Source organism: Bufo bufo, chromosome 3, assembly GCF_905171765.1.
Source record: "Bufo bufo chromosome 3, aBufBuf1.1, whole genome shotgun sequence".
Lineage (NCBI taxonomy): Eukaryota > Metazoa > Chordata > Amphibia > Anura > Bufonidae > Bufo > Bufo bufo.
In genome coordinates this window covers 220,400,445-220,416,771 of record NC_053391.1, presented here as the reverse complement: position 1 = coordinate 220,416,771, position 16,327 = coordinate 220,400,445, and the positions used below count along the sequence as shown (strand labels likewise).

The window sequence follows — 16,327 nt, the reverse complement described above, 5'->3', positions numbered from 1 at the left end:
GCCCATTATCGCACACCACCAGGCCGGGCTTGAGGCTCACCGGCAGCAACCACTCGTCGGTCTGTTGTTCTATACCCCGCCACAACTCCTGTGCGGTGTGGGGCCTGTCCCCCAAACATATGAGTTTCAGAATGGCCTGCTGACGTTTACCCCGTGCTGTGCTGAAGTTGGTGGTGAAGGTGTGTGGCTGACTGGATGAGCAGGTGGAAGAAGAGGAGGAGGAAGCTGAGTAGGAGGAGGAGGAGACAGGAGGCAAAGAATGTTGCCCTGCGATCCTTGGCGGCGGAAGGACGTGCGCCAAATAGCTCTCCGCCTGGGGCCCAGCCGCCACTACATTTACCCAGTGTGCAGTTAGGGAGATATAGCGTCCCTGGCCGTGCTTACTGGTCCACGTATCTGTGGTTAGGTGGACCTTGCTACAGATGGCGTTGCGCAGTGCACACTTGATTTTATCGGACACTTGTTTGTGCAGGGAAGGCACGGCTCTCTTGGAGAAGTAGTGGCGGCTGGGAACAACATACTGTGGGACAGCAAGTGACATGAACAGTTTGAAACTGTGTGTGTCCACCAGCCTAAATGACAGCATTTCATAGGCCAGTAGTTTAGAAATGCTGGCATTCAGGGCCAGGGATCGAGGGTGGCTAGGTGAGAATTTACGCTTTCTCTCAAATGTTTGTGAGATGGAGAGCTGAACGCTGCCGTGTGACATGGTTGAGATGCTTGGTGACGCAGGTGGTGGTGTTGGTGGTACATCCCATGTTTGCTGGGCGGCAGGTGCCAACGTTCCTCCAGAGGCGGAGGAAGAGGCCGAGGCGGCGGCGGCGGCAGCAGCAGCAGAAGAGGCTGAGGCGGCAGCAGCAGAAGAGGTAGCAGGGGGAGCCTTGTTTACTCCACTGCAGTTCATGCTTTGGATGCAGGTGCCTGGTCATGCAGGTTGTGCTAAGGTTCAGAACGTTAATGCCTCGCTTCAGGCTCTGATGGCACAGCGTGCAAACCACTCGGGTCTTGTCGTCAGCACATTGTTTGAAGAAGTGCCATGCCAGGGAACTCCTTGAAGCTGCCTTTGGGGTGCTCGGTCCCAGATGGCGGCGGTCAGTAGCAGGCGGAGTCTCTTGGCGGCGGGTGTTCTGATTTTGCCCACTGCTCCCTCTTTTGCTACGCTGTTGGCTCGGTCTCACCACTGCCTCTTCCTCCGAACTGTGAAAGTCAGTGGCACGACCTTCATTCCATGTGGGGTCTAGGACCTCATCGTCCCCTGCATCGTCTTCCACCCAGTCTTGATCCCTGACCTCCTGTTCAGTCTGCACACTGCAGAAAGACGCAGCAGTTGGCACCTGTGTTTCGTCATCATCAGAGACGTGCTGAGGTGGTATTCCCATGTCCTCATGATCAGGAAAAATAAGTGGTTGTGCGTTAGTGCATTCTATCTCTTCCACCCCTGGGGAAGGGCTAGGTAGATGCCCTTGGGAAACCCTGGCAGCAGAGTCTTCAAACAGCATAAGAGACTGCTGCATAACTTGAGGCTCAGACAGTTTCCCTGATATGCATGGGGGTGATGTGACAGACCGATGGGCTTGGTTTTCATGCGCCATCTGTGCGCTTTCTGCAGAAGACTGGGTGGGAGATAATGTGAACGTGCTGAATTCACTGTCGGCCACCCAATTGATTAATGCCTGTACCTGCTCAGGCCTTACCATCCTTAGAACGGCATTGGGCCCCACCAAATATCGCTGTAAATTCTGCTGGCTACTGGGACCTGAGGTAGTTGGTTCACTAGGACGTGTGGCTGTGGCAGAACGGCCACGTCCTCTCCCAGCACCAGAGGGTCCACTAACACCACCACGACCATGTCCACGTCCGCGTCCCTTATTAGATGTTTTCCTCATTGTTCCCGTTCACCACAATTTTGAGAATGGCAAATTTGGGAATGCTTTTTCAACCCAGAACAAAAAGTCTGCTTTTACGGTCACTACAAATAACTTGACCAGCTAAAACTGTGCAGATTTGGTTGAATAGAGATGTGAGACCTGTTTTTTTTTGCGTTGTGTGACAGTTATAGGTTTAATCACAGAATGACACTTCTATCAGCACACTAGCGTGTGTCTTAGGTTTTTCTGAATGACACTATCAATACCTTCAATGTAAGATTTTCTTTTTGGGATAGATTTCAAGTAGGCCTCAAATACCACAAACTAGTTATTTTCAGAATGGCAAATTTGGGAATGCTTTTTCAACCCAGAACAAAAAGTCTGCTTTTACGGTCACTACAAATAACTTGACCAGCTAAAACTGTGCAGATTTGGTTGAATAGAGATGTAAGACCTGTTTTTTTTTGCGCTGTGTGACAGTTATAGGTTTAATCACAGAATGACACTTCTATCAGCACGCTAGCGTGTGTCTTAGGTTTTTCTGAATGACACTATCAATACCTTCAATGTAAGATTTTCTTTTTGGGATAGATTTCAAGTAGGCCTCAAATACCACAAACTAGTTATTTTCAGAATGGCAAATTTGGGAATGCTTTTTCAACCCAGAACAAAAAGTCTGCTTTTACGGTCACTACAAATAACTTGACCAGCTAAAACTGTGCAGATTTGGTTGAATAGAGATGTGAGACCTGTTTTTTTTTGCGCTGTGTGACAGTTATAGGTTTAATCACAGAATGACACTTCTATCAGCACGCTAGCGTGTGTCTTAGGTTTTTCTGAATGACACTATCAATAACTTCAATGTAAGATTTTCTTTTTGGGATAGATTTCAAGTAGGCCTCAAATACCACAAACTAGTTATTTTGAGAATGGCAAATTTGGGAATGCTTTTTCAACCCAGAACAAAAAGTCTGCTTTTACGGTCACTACAAATAACTTGACCAGCTAAAACTGTGCAGATTTGGTTGAATAGAGATGTGAGACCTGTTTTTTTTTGCGCTGTGTGACAGTTATAGGTTTAATCACAGAATGACACTTCTATCAGCACGCTAGCGTGTGTCTTAGGTTTTTCTGAATGACACTATCAATACCTTCAATGTAAGATTTTCTTTTTGGGATAGATTTCAAGTAGGCCTCAAATACCACAAACTAGTTATTTTCAGAATGGCAAATTTGGGAATGCTTTTTCAACCCAGAACAAAAAGTCTGCTTTTACGGTCACTACAAATAACTTGACCAGCTAAAACTGTGCAGATTTGGTTGAATAGAGATGTGAGACCTGTTTTTTTTTGCGCTGTGTGACAGTTATAGGTTTAATCACAGAATGACACTTCTATCAGCACGCTAGCGTGTGTCTTAGGTTTTTCTGAATGACACTATCAATACCTTCAATGTAAGATTTTCTTTTTGGGATAGATTTCAAGTAGGCCTCAAATACCACAAACTAGTTATTTTGAGAATGGCAAATTTGGGAATGCTTTTTCAACCCAGAACAAAAAGTCTGCTTTTACGGTCACTACAAATAACTTGACCAGCTAAAACTGTGCAGATTTGGTTGAATAGAGATGTGAGACCTGTTTTTTTTTTGCGCTGTGTGACAGTTATAGTTTTAATCACAGAATTACACTTCTATCAGCACGCTAGAGTGTGTCTTAGGTTTTTCTGAATGACACTATCAATACCTTCAATGTAAGATTTTCTTTTTGGGATAGATTTCAAGTAGGCCTCAAATACCACAAACTAGTTATTTTCAGAATGGCAAATTTGGGAATGCTTTTTCAACCCAGAACAAAAAGTCTGCTTTTACGGTCACTACAAATAACTTGACCAGCTAAAACTGTGCAGATTTGGTTGAATAGAAATGTCAGGTCTATTTTTTAGGCGCTGGGTGACAGGCTCAACTTGCCCCTGATGTAATATATGGCCAAAAAATAACCACACCGTTGATGGTTAAATGCACTTGGGTGACACAGGCTCAGCCTGCAGCTGATGTAGTATATGGCCAAAAAATAATCAGACTGTTGATGGTTAAATACACTTGGGTGACACAGGCTCAGCCTGCAGCTGATGTAGTATATGGCCAAAAAATAACCAGACTGTTGATGGTTAAATGCACTTCGGTGACACAGGCTCAGCCTGCAGCTGATGTAGGATATAGCACAAAATAACCACACTATCGATGGTTAAATACACTTGTGGTGCGCCAGCACGAGCTATCACCAAGTCACAAAATGGCCGCCGATCACCCCAGAAAAAAAGTGATCTAAAAACGCTCTGGGTAGCCTCAAAAAAGTGAGCAATCAATAATAGCACTTCAATGATCCACAGCTGCAGATCGATCACAGAATGAAGTCTTTTGGAGGAGTTAATCTGCCTAATCTCGCCCTAACGTCGCAGCTGCAACCTCTCCCTATACTGATCATAGCAGAGTGACGTGCGGCGCTACGTGACTCCAGCTTAAATAGAGGCTGGGTCACATGGTGCACTGGCCAATCACAGCCATGCCAATAGTAGGCATGGCTGTGATGGCCTCTTGGGCCAAGTAGTATGACGCTTGTTGATTGGCTGCTTTGCAGCCTTTCAAAAAGCGCCAAGAAAGCGCCGAACACCGAACCCGAACCCGGACTTTTACGAAAATGTTCGGGTTCGGGTCCGTGTCACGGACACCCCAAAATTCGGTACGAACCCGAACTATACAGTTCGGGTTCGCTCATCCCTACTCCTGACCTCCTTATTCTATTAGCTACATCAGCGGATTGACTATATTGTACTGCCAATTTTTATTAATTTTAATATTGTAGGAGACTAATTTTAGATAGGGCATATTACTTTCTGTATGGTGACCATCTTTTAATCATTGCTATGAACCTTTATGTATGGTGACCATTGTTATCAATAAATTAGTGTCGCTTTACCAACTGTGTGGTCCAGATATAAGAGTGGCCATTCTTTTTATATTACTATTGTTCTTTTGGTGGTTGGGGTACAACATCTGATTGGTGCACCTTGCCATCTTGAATCAGGGGTGAGCCGTCCTTCTCTCTGTATACTTACCCATAAAAACCAGCCAGCACTGCCAGGTGGAGAGGATTACCTTTGTCTGACAGTGGAGCTCAGGAGGTCTGTGTGCTGGGATCTGAGGCCTGTGGTGGGCTGGAGAGCGGAGACCGGTGTGTCAGAGGAACAGGCCGCCTAAAGCATGTATTTGAACTTTCTGAGGCAGAACTGCCACAAAGGTGACTTTTGTTTTATTAACTTGCCATTGGGTGTGAAGTAACACCAACACTGCAAAAGTGACGTTTTATTTTTTGGCATTATGTGTGAATAAACACTGAAGTTTGAATTACGAACTTGTATTTTGCCTCTGTACTGCGCCCATTTATCCTAACTACCAGAGTGAATCCCCACAGTACAGAGTGCAGTAGAATTAGTTATGTCTAGACAGTGGCAGCATTAATAACATATAGTGTATGATGACATAGTTTATTCACTTTAAAATCATTGCAATGATTGTGTCTGTTAATTGCATTTCCATCTATTTGACATATTCATCATAACCTTGCCCATGAAGCTACCCTTTGAAAAAAATCACTCACTACAGCTATTAACATGACAACACAGTAAAAAAGGTAATCTTACCATCATGCATTATACGATATGTAGTAGCAATGATTGCAAAAAGTGTTGACCTTGGTATAAATTTGCAGTACCCCAGTACAATTAGGGTATCTGCAAATGTATGTTAATGTGATGTTTTTCACCGTATGTCATATAATTCACTACACACTCAGAGTTCCAACATGAGTGGCGTGTGGCCAGGACGTCCACCAGGGCCCAGCCCTTTCTAGAGCTGAGGGAGTGGATGGGCCCCACCCCCTAGTTCCAGAAAATTCTTGTAGTGTGGAGTAATGAAGCACATGACAGAGTTCCTACTCCAAGAACCATTTCCAGATCTCCTGTGAGGAACCCTACTCCAGAGAGACTGCAGACTTGTAAAGCTACACAGTGAGAGACCAGCATCAAGAATTTCAGGCTCTGCTGCTGCAAGGAGATAACTATGGGTAAAGACACCCTGCAGTGAGAGAGAGAGTGAATTTTTGGCCATTGCTTTAACCATCCATTGAGCTCATGCTGGGACATCTGAGTGTACAACCTACTGCTGAATGTACCTCAATACACCTTTTGCATACAGAAAAGGAAAACATTATTTGTGCGCCAATCTCTGCCTGGTTTCTTTGCACCACCCTTTCACTGTACTGAACCCCATGGAGCGACAGTCTTAAGAAGCACACCAAAACATTACAAAATCTCATCAGGGCCACTACTACTCCCATCCTCTGCACCAGCTCCCACAGGTGCTTGCTGCAAATTGAGATCAATGTACAGTATTCCTGAGATAAATGTTTGCATCCCAAGCATAATGAAGTCGTATTAGTCACATTGGGCCTTCCCTGAGACCCTCAGAATTTCTATAATTGGAACAGGGTGCCAGTTGACTTTTCCGTAATTTGTGATATATCAGACACATTGCTTATATGAGAATCATATGCTAATTAGTGGGAATGTGCATTCAGTCATCATTGTTATTACTGAGCATCTCTCACGCCGGTACCATTATAACATAATTTTACTTTTAGAACATGACAAAACATGAAACTAAACCTTTGTACTCACGTATATTAATGCTTCCTTGGCAAGTGTCTCAAATGCCAGGTCTACATTGATGTTGTCTTTGGCACTGACTTCAAAATAAAGAATTTTTCTTTCTTTACACCAGGAAACTGCTAATTCCCGAGAGACCTACAGCAGGTAAAACATGACAGTTCTTCAGCTTCTAGTATTATATGGCTATACTTATTGAGATGGTCTTTTAAAGAGCATTTGACAATAAAATAAAAAGCTGTAACTGTAAATATAGCTGTCTGAGCTGTCCTCTTCTGTGAAGTCGGTAAAGTTTTGATATTGTGACCAGTAGAGCTCCAACAGGGGTGTTCATCCATCTTTCCCAGACCACAGAATGTCAGAATTACTAAAAATTCCATTGCTACATCTCCGACTCCGGTATAGCTGAAATGCTGTTTTGGGCTCTGAGAAAGACAACCTTTGCAGTGATATGCTATGGCAGTGGTCCACTGCTTCAGGGATTAATGTGTGTTTTTGTGCTAAGCCTATATGTATGCTCCAAAGTGAGTTCACAGGCTGTAACTACCGTTGCTAGGTGGTGCTGTGTCACCCTCCCCATAGGGAGTAGTAAGTCAGTGCAGAGTGAGACAGAGAAGTGTAAGGTCTCAGAGAGCAACCCTGGAAAAGAACCAGCCAGAGGAGCAAAAGGTATAAAGAGAAAGCTGTAAAGAACAGCTTAGGTGGAGAAAAAGAAGGAGCATGCCAGTGTTGCAAGGAGGTGTGAGAACAAAAGGGCGTGGAGATAATTTGTCTGAGAGGCTTATGGATTCCATAGTTAATTTGTCCAGGAGATGAAAGGCTTTGGGAGCTGGACATGCTTTAGAGGCAGACTGAGGATCTGTTAAGGCCCACATCCCACAGAGGACATTATGGATCCATTTGTGAGCAATGTGCAAAGTAATATAAAGTGTAATGAAAGTGCAGATGACGTGTTGCACCCCTATTTCTGGATGCTTGTGCTAAAGCTAGAGAGCAAAGTGAAGTGTAAAGAAGATTGCTCCAGAGAAGGAAAATTGGCCTGTTATCTACCGAGAGAATTGTAAGTTCTGGGGGATTTGTAAAGCTGTGTAAGATCTGCCATTCATGCAAAGTGTGAACTGTGACAACTGTTGTAAATACTGTATTGGAACTTTAATTGCCAGTAAAAGTACAGTTTTTACTGTTAAACTGGTCTCATCAATGCCTTACACCTCAGGCAATCCTGCCGTGAAAGTCAACACTCATCTCCACCAAGGGTACCCACCTACAGTAACTCCAGACAGGAACACTAAAGCCAGGGAATGTAAAAAATGGGTGCCCTTCCCATAACTACACAACCCAAGGGAACACCAGAGTGAGGTCTGCTGCAGGGAGTAACTTCCACCATCATTATTGCTACCACTACTCGTGTCCACCACCCCTCTCCCATCTTCTAGGCTCACTATAATAGCAGTTGCAATCAGTCTGCAGTCTTAATTTTTCCACTTATTTTGAACCCCTTGATATGCAGTTTGCCACCTGCTCCTAGTTTCTCTTCATGTGTGGTCATGTCACTCCTAGAAACATATGCTAGGTGTAAGGTTTGTGTGCCCAGGATACTAATATCTTCTCTAGTTCTCATATATTAGCACAACTTTATTATTGGACTGATTTCCATTTCTTATACTCCTCTACCCTGTGCTGATGACCCAGATACTGATGCTGTCTTCCTCATGCAGACTTAGTGCTCTGCTCACTCTATTCTCTAACTCAGAGAAAGGAGGGGGAGAACAAAGGAAGCAGTTGACATCACCCCTGAGACTATAGCAGCCTGGAGCACTGTGCTTTCCCATCTATGTCAGAAGAAGCACCACTGTCAACTATGCATTATGTTTGCACAGACTCTACAGCATCAAAATGACATAACATTTTTACATGCATTTAGAAAGCAAATAAACAATAAAAAGACTTTAATGAATGATATTTAAAAAGTGGTAGATAACATCTTACTGCTCTGGTTTTATGTGATTAAGAAAACATACACACCCATATGCATCTATTTGTTCACAATGAATGTCTGTGTTGAAAATAAGCATGGCATGCGCAATCCCTATCCAGACATCCTGCAATCACAGGACTGGTTATTAAGCCCTCGTAAATAACCAGTGTTGGCCTAATAAGGATATGAAAAATACCCCAAAGAGTATGCTTATGATAATAAATTAATATAGTAAAGCAACCTAGACCAACTAGCATAACTTTATATGATAAAATGTACTAAAATGTACTTCTTTATTGTAATCTTAAATGGAGGTAGACCATGAGATTACTATGGGGCCCAGGGGCAGGCGGACCTTTACCGACACTCAATTTCTTCTCATTTTCTCGAAGTGAAAATGCTGCATTTTCATGTAGCCACCACTAGGAGGAGCTTAGTGCAAAGAGATTATTACAGCCCCCATTGCAGTCAATAGTAACTGTATAAATTCCTATGCACTGAGTTCCCCCTATTGGTGGCTGTAAGCACCCAGTATAGTAATATATGATCCAAAGGGAAACTGTGGTTTAGGGCTGTATGGGGAAGATTTATCAATGTATTTATGGCAGTTGATAATGAGAGCTATATTTTTGAACAACTTGTTACACTTTTTATGACATATAAAATGGATAAAATGGGGAAGGCCAAGGAAGGTTTTTTAACCCCTTCGATCCCGGAGGATTTTTTGTTTTTGGGTTTTAGTTTTTTACTCCTGGCTTTCCTGGAGCCATAACTTTTTAATTTTTCTATTCACATAGCTGTTTGAGGGCTTGTTTTCTGTGGGACAAGTTGTTCTTTCTAATGGCACCATTACTTTAATTACTTTAATACCTAAAAAAAGTTGCCACCAAAAATATTTTGTTGGACCGCCTTTAGCTTTGATTACGGCACGCATTCGCTGTGGCATTGTTTCGATAAGCTTCTGCAATGTCACAAGATTTATTTCCATCCAATGTTGCATTAATTTTTCACCAAGATCTTGCATTGATGATGGTAGAGTGACTGCTGCGCAAAGTCTTCTCCAGCACATCTCAAAGATTCTCTGGGGTTAAGGTCTGGACACTGTGGTGGCCAATCCATGTATGAAAATGATGTCTCATGCTCCCTGAACCACTCTTTCACAATTTGAGCCCGATGAATCCTGGCATTGTCATCTTGGAATATGCCCGTACCGTCAGGGAAGAAAAAATCCATTGATGGAATAACCTGGTCAGTATGTTCAGGTAGTCAGCTGACCTTATTCTTGGAGCACATATTGTTGCTGAACCTAGACCTGACCAACTGCAGCAACCCCAGATCATAGTACTGCCCCCACAGGCTTGTACAGTAGCACTAGGCATGATGGGTGCATCCCTTCATCTGCCTCTCTTCTTACCCTGATGCTCCCATCACTCTGGAACATGGTAAATCTGGACTCATCAGACCACATGACCTTCTTCCATTGCTCCAGAGTCCAATCTTTATGCTCTCTAGCAAATTGAAGCCTTTTTTTCTGGTTTGCCTCACTGATTAGTGGTTTTCTTACGGCTACACAGCTGTTCAGTCCAAATCCGTTGAGTTCCCTTCGCATTGTGCGTGTGGAAATGCTCTTACTTTCACTAATAAACATAGCCCTGAGTTCTACTGTTGTTTTTCTTCGATTTGTTTTCACCAAATGTTTAATTGATCGCCGATCACAATCATTCAGGATTTTTTTCCCGCCACATTTCTTCCTCGAATACGATGGGTTCCTAGCCATCCTTACAGTTTTTAATAATGTGTTGGACAGGTCTTAACCCAATTTTAGTAGTTTCTGCAATCTCCTTATATGTTTTCTCTGCTTGATGCATGCCAATGATTTGACCCTTCTCAAACAGACTAACATCTTTTCCACGACCACGAGATGTGTCTTTCGACATGGTTGCTTAAAGGGCTTCTGTCACCCCACTAAAGTCATTTTTTTTTTTTGGCTAGTTAAATTCCTTATACTGCGATATATGAATATATAATGCTCTTACTCATTTTCCTTCAGCAGTTTCTTCAAAAAACGAACTTTTATAATATGTAAATGAGCTCTCTACCAGCAAGTAGGGCGTCTACTTGCTGGTAGCCGCCGCAAAAAACCGCCCCCTCCTCCAGTTGATTGACAGGGCCAAGGAGCGCTCTCCTCCTCCGGCTGGCCCTGTCAGCATTTCAAATCCCGCACCTGTCTTCATTCGGCGCAGGCGCACTGAGAGGAAGACGCCCTACTTGCCGGTAGTGAAGTGATTTGCATATTTTAAAAGATCGATTTTTATGGAAAAGAAGCCACAGACAAAGGTAAGAGCCCTATATAGGGAATAGTCGTTAAATAAGGATTTTAACAAGCCCAAAAAAAAAAAAAGTGTTTTGGGGGTGACAGAAGCCCTTTAAGAAATGAGAAGCAACTCATTGCACCAGTTGGAGTTAAATAACTTGTTGCCAGCTGAAAGATAATCGCCCATGCGGTAATTATCCAATAGGAGGCTAATAACTATTTGCTTAGTTAAATCCAGGTGGCGACTTTTTTTTGGGATATGCAGTGTATTTTTTCTTTGCATCGCCATATACTAACCCCTATAACTTTTTTATTTCTATGTCTACAGAGCTGTGTGAGGGCTCTTCTTTTGCAAGTAATCTGTACTTATCAAGGATACCATTTTGGGGTGTGTTTGACTTTTTGATCACTTTTATTCCTTTTTTTCCCTTTTTTTTTGGTAGGTGAAGCAACAACAAAACAGCGAGTCAGCAATTTTGAGTGTTTTTTTCCATTACACCGTTCACCATAGGGGATAAATATTTATATATTTTATTAGTGCGGACGTTTTCAGCAGTGATACCCATGATATTTACAGTTAGGTCCATATATATTTGGACACTGACACAAATTTAGTTTTTTTTTACCTGTTTCCTAAAACATATTCAAGTTATAGTTATATAATGGACATGGACATAAGGTCCAGACTTTTAGCTTTCATTTGAGGGTATCCACATTAAAATTGGATGAAGGGTTTAGGAGTTTCAGCTCCTTTACATGTGGCACCCTGTTTTTAAAGGGACGAAAAGTAATTAGACAATTGACTCAAAGGCTGTTTCATGGGCAGGTGTGGGCAATTCCTTCATTATTTCATTCTCAACTAAGGACATAAAAGGCCTGGAGTTGATTTGAGGTGCGGTGCTTGCATTTTGAAGATTTTGCTGAGAAGTAAACATGCGGTCAAAGGAGCTCTCCATGCAGGTGAAACAAGCCATCCTTCATCTGCGAAAAACAGAAAAACCAATCCGAGAAATTGCTACACTATTAGGAGTGGCAAAATCTACAGTTTGAATAAGAAAGAAACCACTGGTGACCTCAACAATGCAAAAAGACTTGGAGGCCCACGGAAGACAACAGTGGTGGATGGTCGCAGAATAATTACCATGGTGAAGAAAAACCCCTTCACAACAGCCAACCAAGTGAACATCACTCTCCAGGATATAGGCGTATCAATATCCAAATCTACCATAAAGAGAAGACTGCATGGCGCAAGCCACTAATAAGCCTCAAGAATAAGAAGGCTAGATTGGACATGTTAAAAAAACAGCACACTTCTCAAAGAACATTCTTTGGACAGATGAAACCAATATCAACCTCTACCCGAATGATAGAAAGAAAAAAGTATGACAAAGGCATGGTACAGCTCATGATCCAAAGTATACCCCATCATCTGTAAAGCAGGGCGGAGGCAGTGTGATGGCTTGGGCATGCATGGCTGCCAGTGGCACTGGGTCCTAGTGTTTATTGATGATGTGACACAGGACAGAAGCAGTAGGATGAATTCTGAGGTTTTCAGAGACATACTGTGTGCTCAAATCCAGCCAAATGCAGCCAAACTGATTGGTTGGAGTTTCATAATACAGATGGACAATAACCCAAAACATAAAGCCAAAGCAAGCCAGGAGTTTATTAAAGCAAAGAAGTGGAATATTCTTGAATGGCCAAGTCAGTCACCTGATCTGAACCCAATAGAGCATGCATTGCACTTGTTAAAGACTAAACTTCAGACAGAAAGGCCCACAAACAAACAGCCACTGAAAACCGCTGCAGTAAAGGCCTGGCAGGGCATTAAAAAGGAGAAAACAGCGTCTGGTGATGTCCATGAGTTCAAGACTTCAGGCAGTCATTGCCAACAAAGGGTTTTCAACCAAATATTAGAAATTAACATTTTATTTACAATTATTTAACTTCTCCAATTAATTTTGAGCCCCTGAAATGAAGGGATTGAGTTTAAAAAATGGTTTAGTTCCTCACATTTGTATGCAATCATTTTGTTAAAGCTGAAAGTCTGAACTTCAACTGCATCTGAATTGCTTTGTTCAAAATCCATTGTGGTAATGTACAGAATTAAAATTAGAAAAAATGTTGTCTGTCCAAATATATATGGACCTAACCGTACTTTTTATTGTTTATTTATTTTTTTATTCTAGAGAACGGGGGTGATTTGAATTTTTATATTTTTTTCACTTTTTGCATTTTTTTAAAACTTTTTTTTACTTTTTTATAACGTGCAATCATTAGATTGTGACTTTTATTCTGTAATGGATATCTATCCATTACAGAATACAGGGTTCAGTATATCTCAATGCAGTGCTGCCATCTGGTTGAGATCGAGGAAGTGCGTGCTTCCAGTTTTAATGCTGTCAGATGCTGTGGTCACATTTGACCAAGGCATCTGAGGGTTTAAATGGCTGCAATCAGCATTATCACCGATCGTAGACATTAGCCCCAGGTGTCTACTGTTTAGTGAGCGCCATCTTCAAACCCCACACTTTCGCCTACATGTATAATGCTGGAAGTGAAGGGGTTAATTGTCATTTTGTTTTTAATTTAAATTTCTTCTGCTTAATTAGTAAAAAAAAAAAAAATTATACATTTGGAGTGATTGATGAACTGGGAAACTGGATGGGGCAGTGGGGCCCATACTGAGTTTTCAGATGGGGACCAATGAGATCTGTGTATGCCACTGATTGTAATAATAGAGTAGCCCAGTGTCTGTAGCTCATATGTTGTAGAAGTAGAGCTAAAGCTCTGTCACTTAGGCTCCCATTCAGAGGATGGAGGAGTTTGGTACAAAGCTCCAGGTAATCAGAGAAAACCTGCTCTCTGTTGCCTTGGACTCTGCTGTCCTGCAGCACTAGCAAATTGACTACAAAATTGTTGCAGTTGGAAGGTACTGCACAGATTATTTTATTGTAACTATACATATGCCGCAAGCCCAGGAGGAGTGGTTAGGATGATGGGAGTGGTAGTGGCTCAGGCTGCGATAATTATTCACAGTGGCAGTCCTCACACCAATGCTCCTTAGGGCCAGGGCAGTGATAGAAGGGTGTACCTTTCTTATCTCAGGGCACAGTCTGATTTTGGGTTTGCTGTGGGTGCAAGGCAGGAGATGTAGGTGCAGTGGCCAGTGAATGCTGCTGGAGGATGTATCAGTAACCATGCCAATTGTAGACGATCAATGTCTCTCTCTTTACTAAAGTGCAGAATGGGAGTTGTAGTACATCCAACAGTTTTAAAACCACTTAAGGACCACAGGTTTATACCCCCCTAAAGACCAGGCCCTTTTTTACAAATCGGCACTACACTACTTTCACCGTTTATTGCTCGGTCATGCAACTTACCACCCAAATGAATTTTACCTCCTTTTCTTCTCACTAATAGAGCTTTCATTTGGTGGTATTTCATTGCTGCTGACATTTTTACTTTTTTTTTTATTAATCGAAATTTAACGATTTTTTTGCCAAAAAATGACATTTTTCACTTTCAGTTGTAAAATTTTGCAAAAAAAAACGACATCCATATAGAAATTTTGCTCTAAATTTATAGTTCTACATGTCTTTGATTAAAAAAAAATGTTTGGGTAAAAAAAAAATGGTTTGGGTAAAAGTTATAGCGTTTACAAACTATGGTACAAAAATGTGAATTTCCGCTTTTTGAAGCAGCTCTGACTTTCTGAGCACCTGTCATGTTTCCTGAGGTTCTACAATGGCCAGACAGTACAAACACCCCACAAATGACCCCATTTCGGAAAATAGACATCCTAAGGTATTCGCTGATGGGCATAGTGAGTTCATAGAACTTTTTATTTTTTGTCACAAGTTAGCGGAAAATTATGATTTTTTTTTTTTTTTTTCTTACAAAGTCTCATATTCCACTAACTTGTGACAAAAAATAAAAACTTCTATGAACTCACTATGCCCATCAAGAAATACCTTGGGGTCTCTTCTTTCCAAAATGGGGTCACTTGTGGGGTAGTTATACTGCCCTGGCATTCTAGGGGCCCAAATGTGTGGTAAGGAGTTTGAAATCAAATTCTGTAAAAAATGACCTGTGAAATCCGAAAGGTGCTCTTTGGAATATGGGCCCCTTTGCCCACCTAGGCTGCAAAAAGTGTCACACATCTGGTATCTCTGTATTCAGGAGAAGTTGAGGAATGTGTTTTGGGGTGTCTTTTTACATATACCCATGCTGGGTGAGATAAATATCTTGGTCAAATGCCAACTTTGTATAAAAAAATGGGAAAAGTTGTCTTTTGCCAAGATATTTCTCTCACCCAGCATGGGTATATGTAAAATGACACCCCAAAACACATTCCCCACCTTCTCCTGAGTACGGCAATACCAGATGTGTGACACTTTTTTGCAGCCTAGGTGGGCAAAGGGGCCCATATTCCAAAGAGCACCTTTCGGATTTCACAGGTCATTTTTTACAGAATTTGATTTCAAACTCCTTACCACACATTTGGGCCCCTAGAATGCCAGGGCAGTAGAACTACCCCACAAGTGACCCCATTTTGGAAAGAAGAGACCCCAAGGTATTCGCTGATGGGCATAGTGAGTTCATGGAAGTTTTTATTTTTTGTCACAAGTTAGTGGAATATGAGACTTTGTATGAAAAAAAAGAAAAAAAAAATCAGCATTTTCCACTAACTTGTGACAAAAAATAAAAAATTCTAGGAACTCGCCATGCCCCTCACGGAATACCTTGGGGTGTCTTCTTTCTAAAATGGGGTCACTTGTGGGGTAGTTATACTGCCCTGGCATTTTCCAGGGGCCCTAATGTGTGGTAAGTAGGTAAATGACCTGTGAAATCCTAAAGGTGCTCTTTGGAATATGGGCCCCTTTGCCCACCTAGGCTGCAAAAAAGTGTCACACATGTGGTATCGCCGTATTCAGGAGAAGTTGGGGAATGTGTTTTGGGGTGTCATTTTACATATACCCTTGCTGGGTGAGAGAAATATCTTGGCAAAAGACAACTTTTCCCATTTTTTTATACAAAGTTGGCATTTGACCAAGATATTTCTCTCACCCAGCATGGGTATATGTAAAATGACACCCCAAAACACATTCCCCAACTTCTCCTGAGTACGGCGATACCAGATGTGTGACACTTTTTTGCAGCCTAGATGCGCAAAGGTGCCCAAATTCCTTTTAGGAGGGCATTTTTAGACATTTGGATACCAGACTTCTTCTCACGCTTTGGGGCCCCTAGAATGCCAGGGCAGTATAAATACCCCACATGTGACCCCATTTTGGAAAGAAGACACCCCAAGGTATTCAATGAGGGGCATGGCGAGTTCATAGAAATTTTTTTTTTTTGGCACAAGTTAGCGGAAATTGATATTTTTAATTTTTTTCTCACAAAGTCTCCCGTTCCGCTAACTTGGGACAAAAATTTCAATCT

At 42.1% G+C, this 16,327-nt stretch overlaps 1 protein-coding gene across 1 annotated transcript in view; it reads right to left on the bottom strand.

Moving 5' to 3' along the window:
- The window catches only part of RAB7B (RAB7B, member RAS oncogene family), a 71,313-nt gene that overhangs the window by 22,523 nt on the left and 32,463 nt on the right, over positions 1 to 16,327 (bottom strand). The window contains exon 5 of the mRNA XM_040423963.1: positions 6,603 to 6,728. Within this exon, the coding sequence (XP_040279897.1) occupies positions 6,603 to 6,728 (126 nt within the window). The remainder of the gene's footprint in view (positions 1 to 6,602; positions 6,729 to 16,327) is intronic.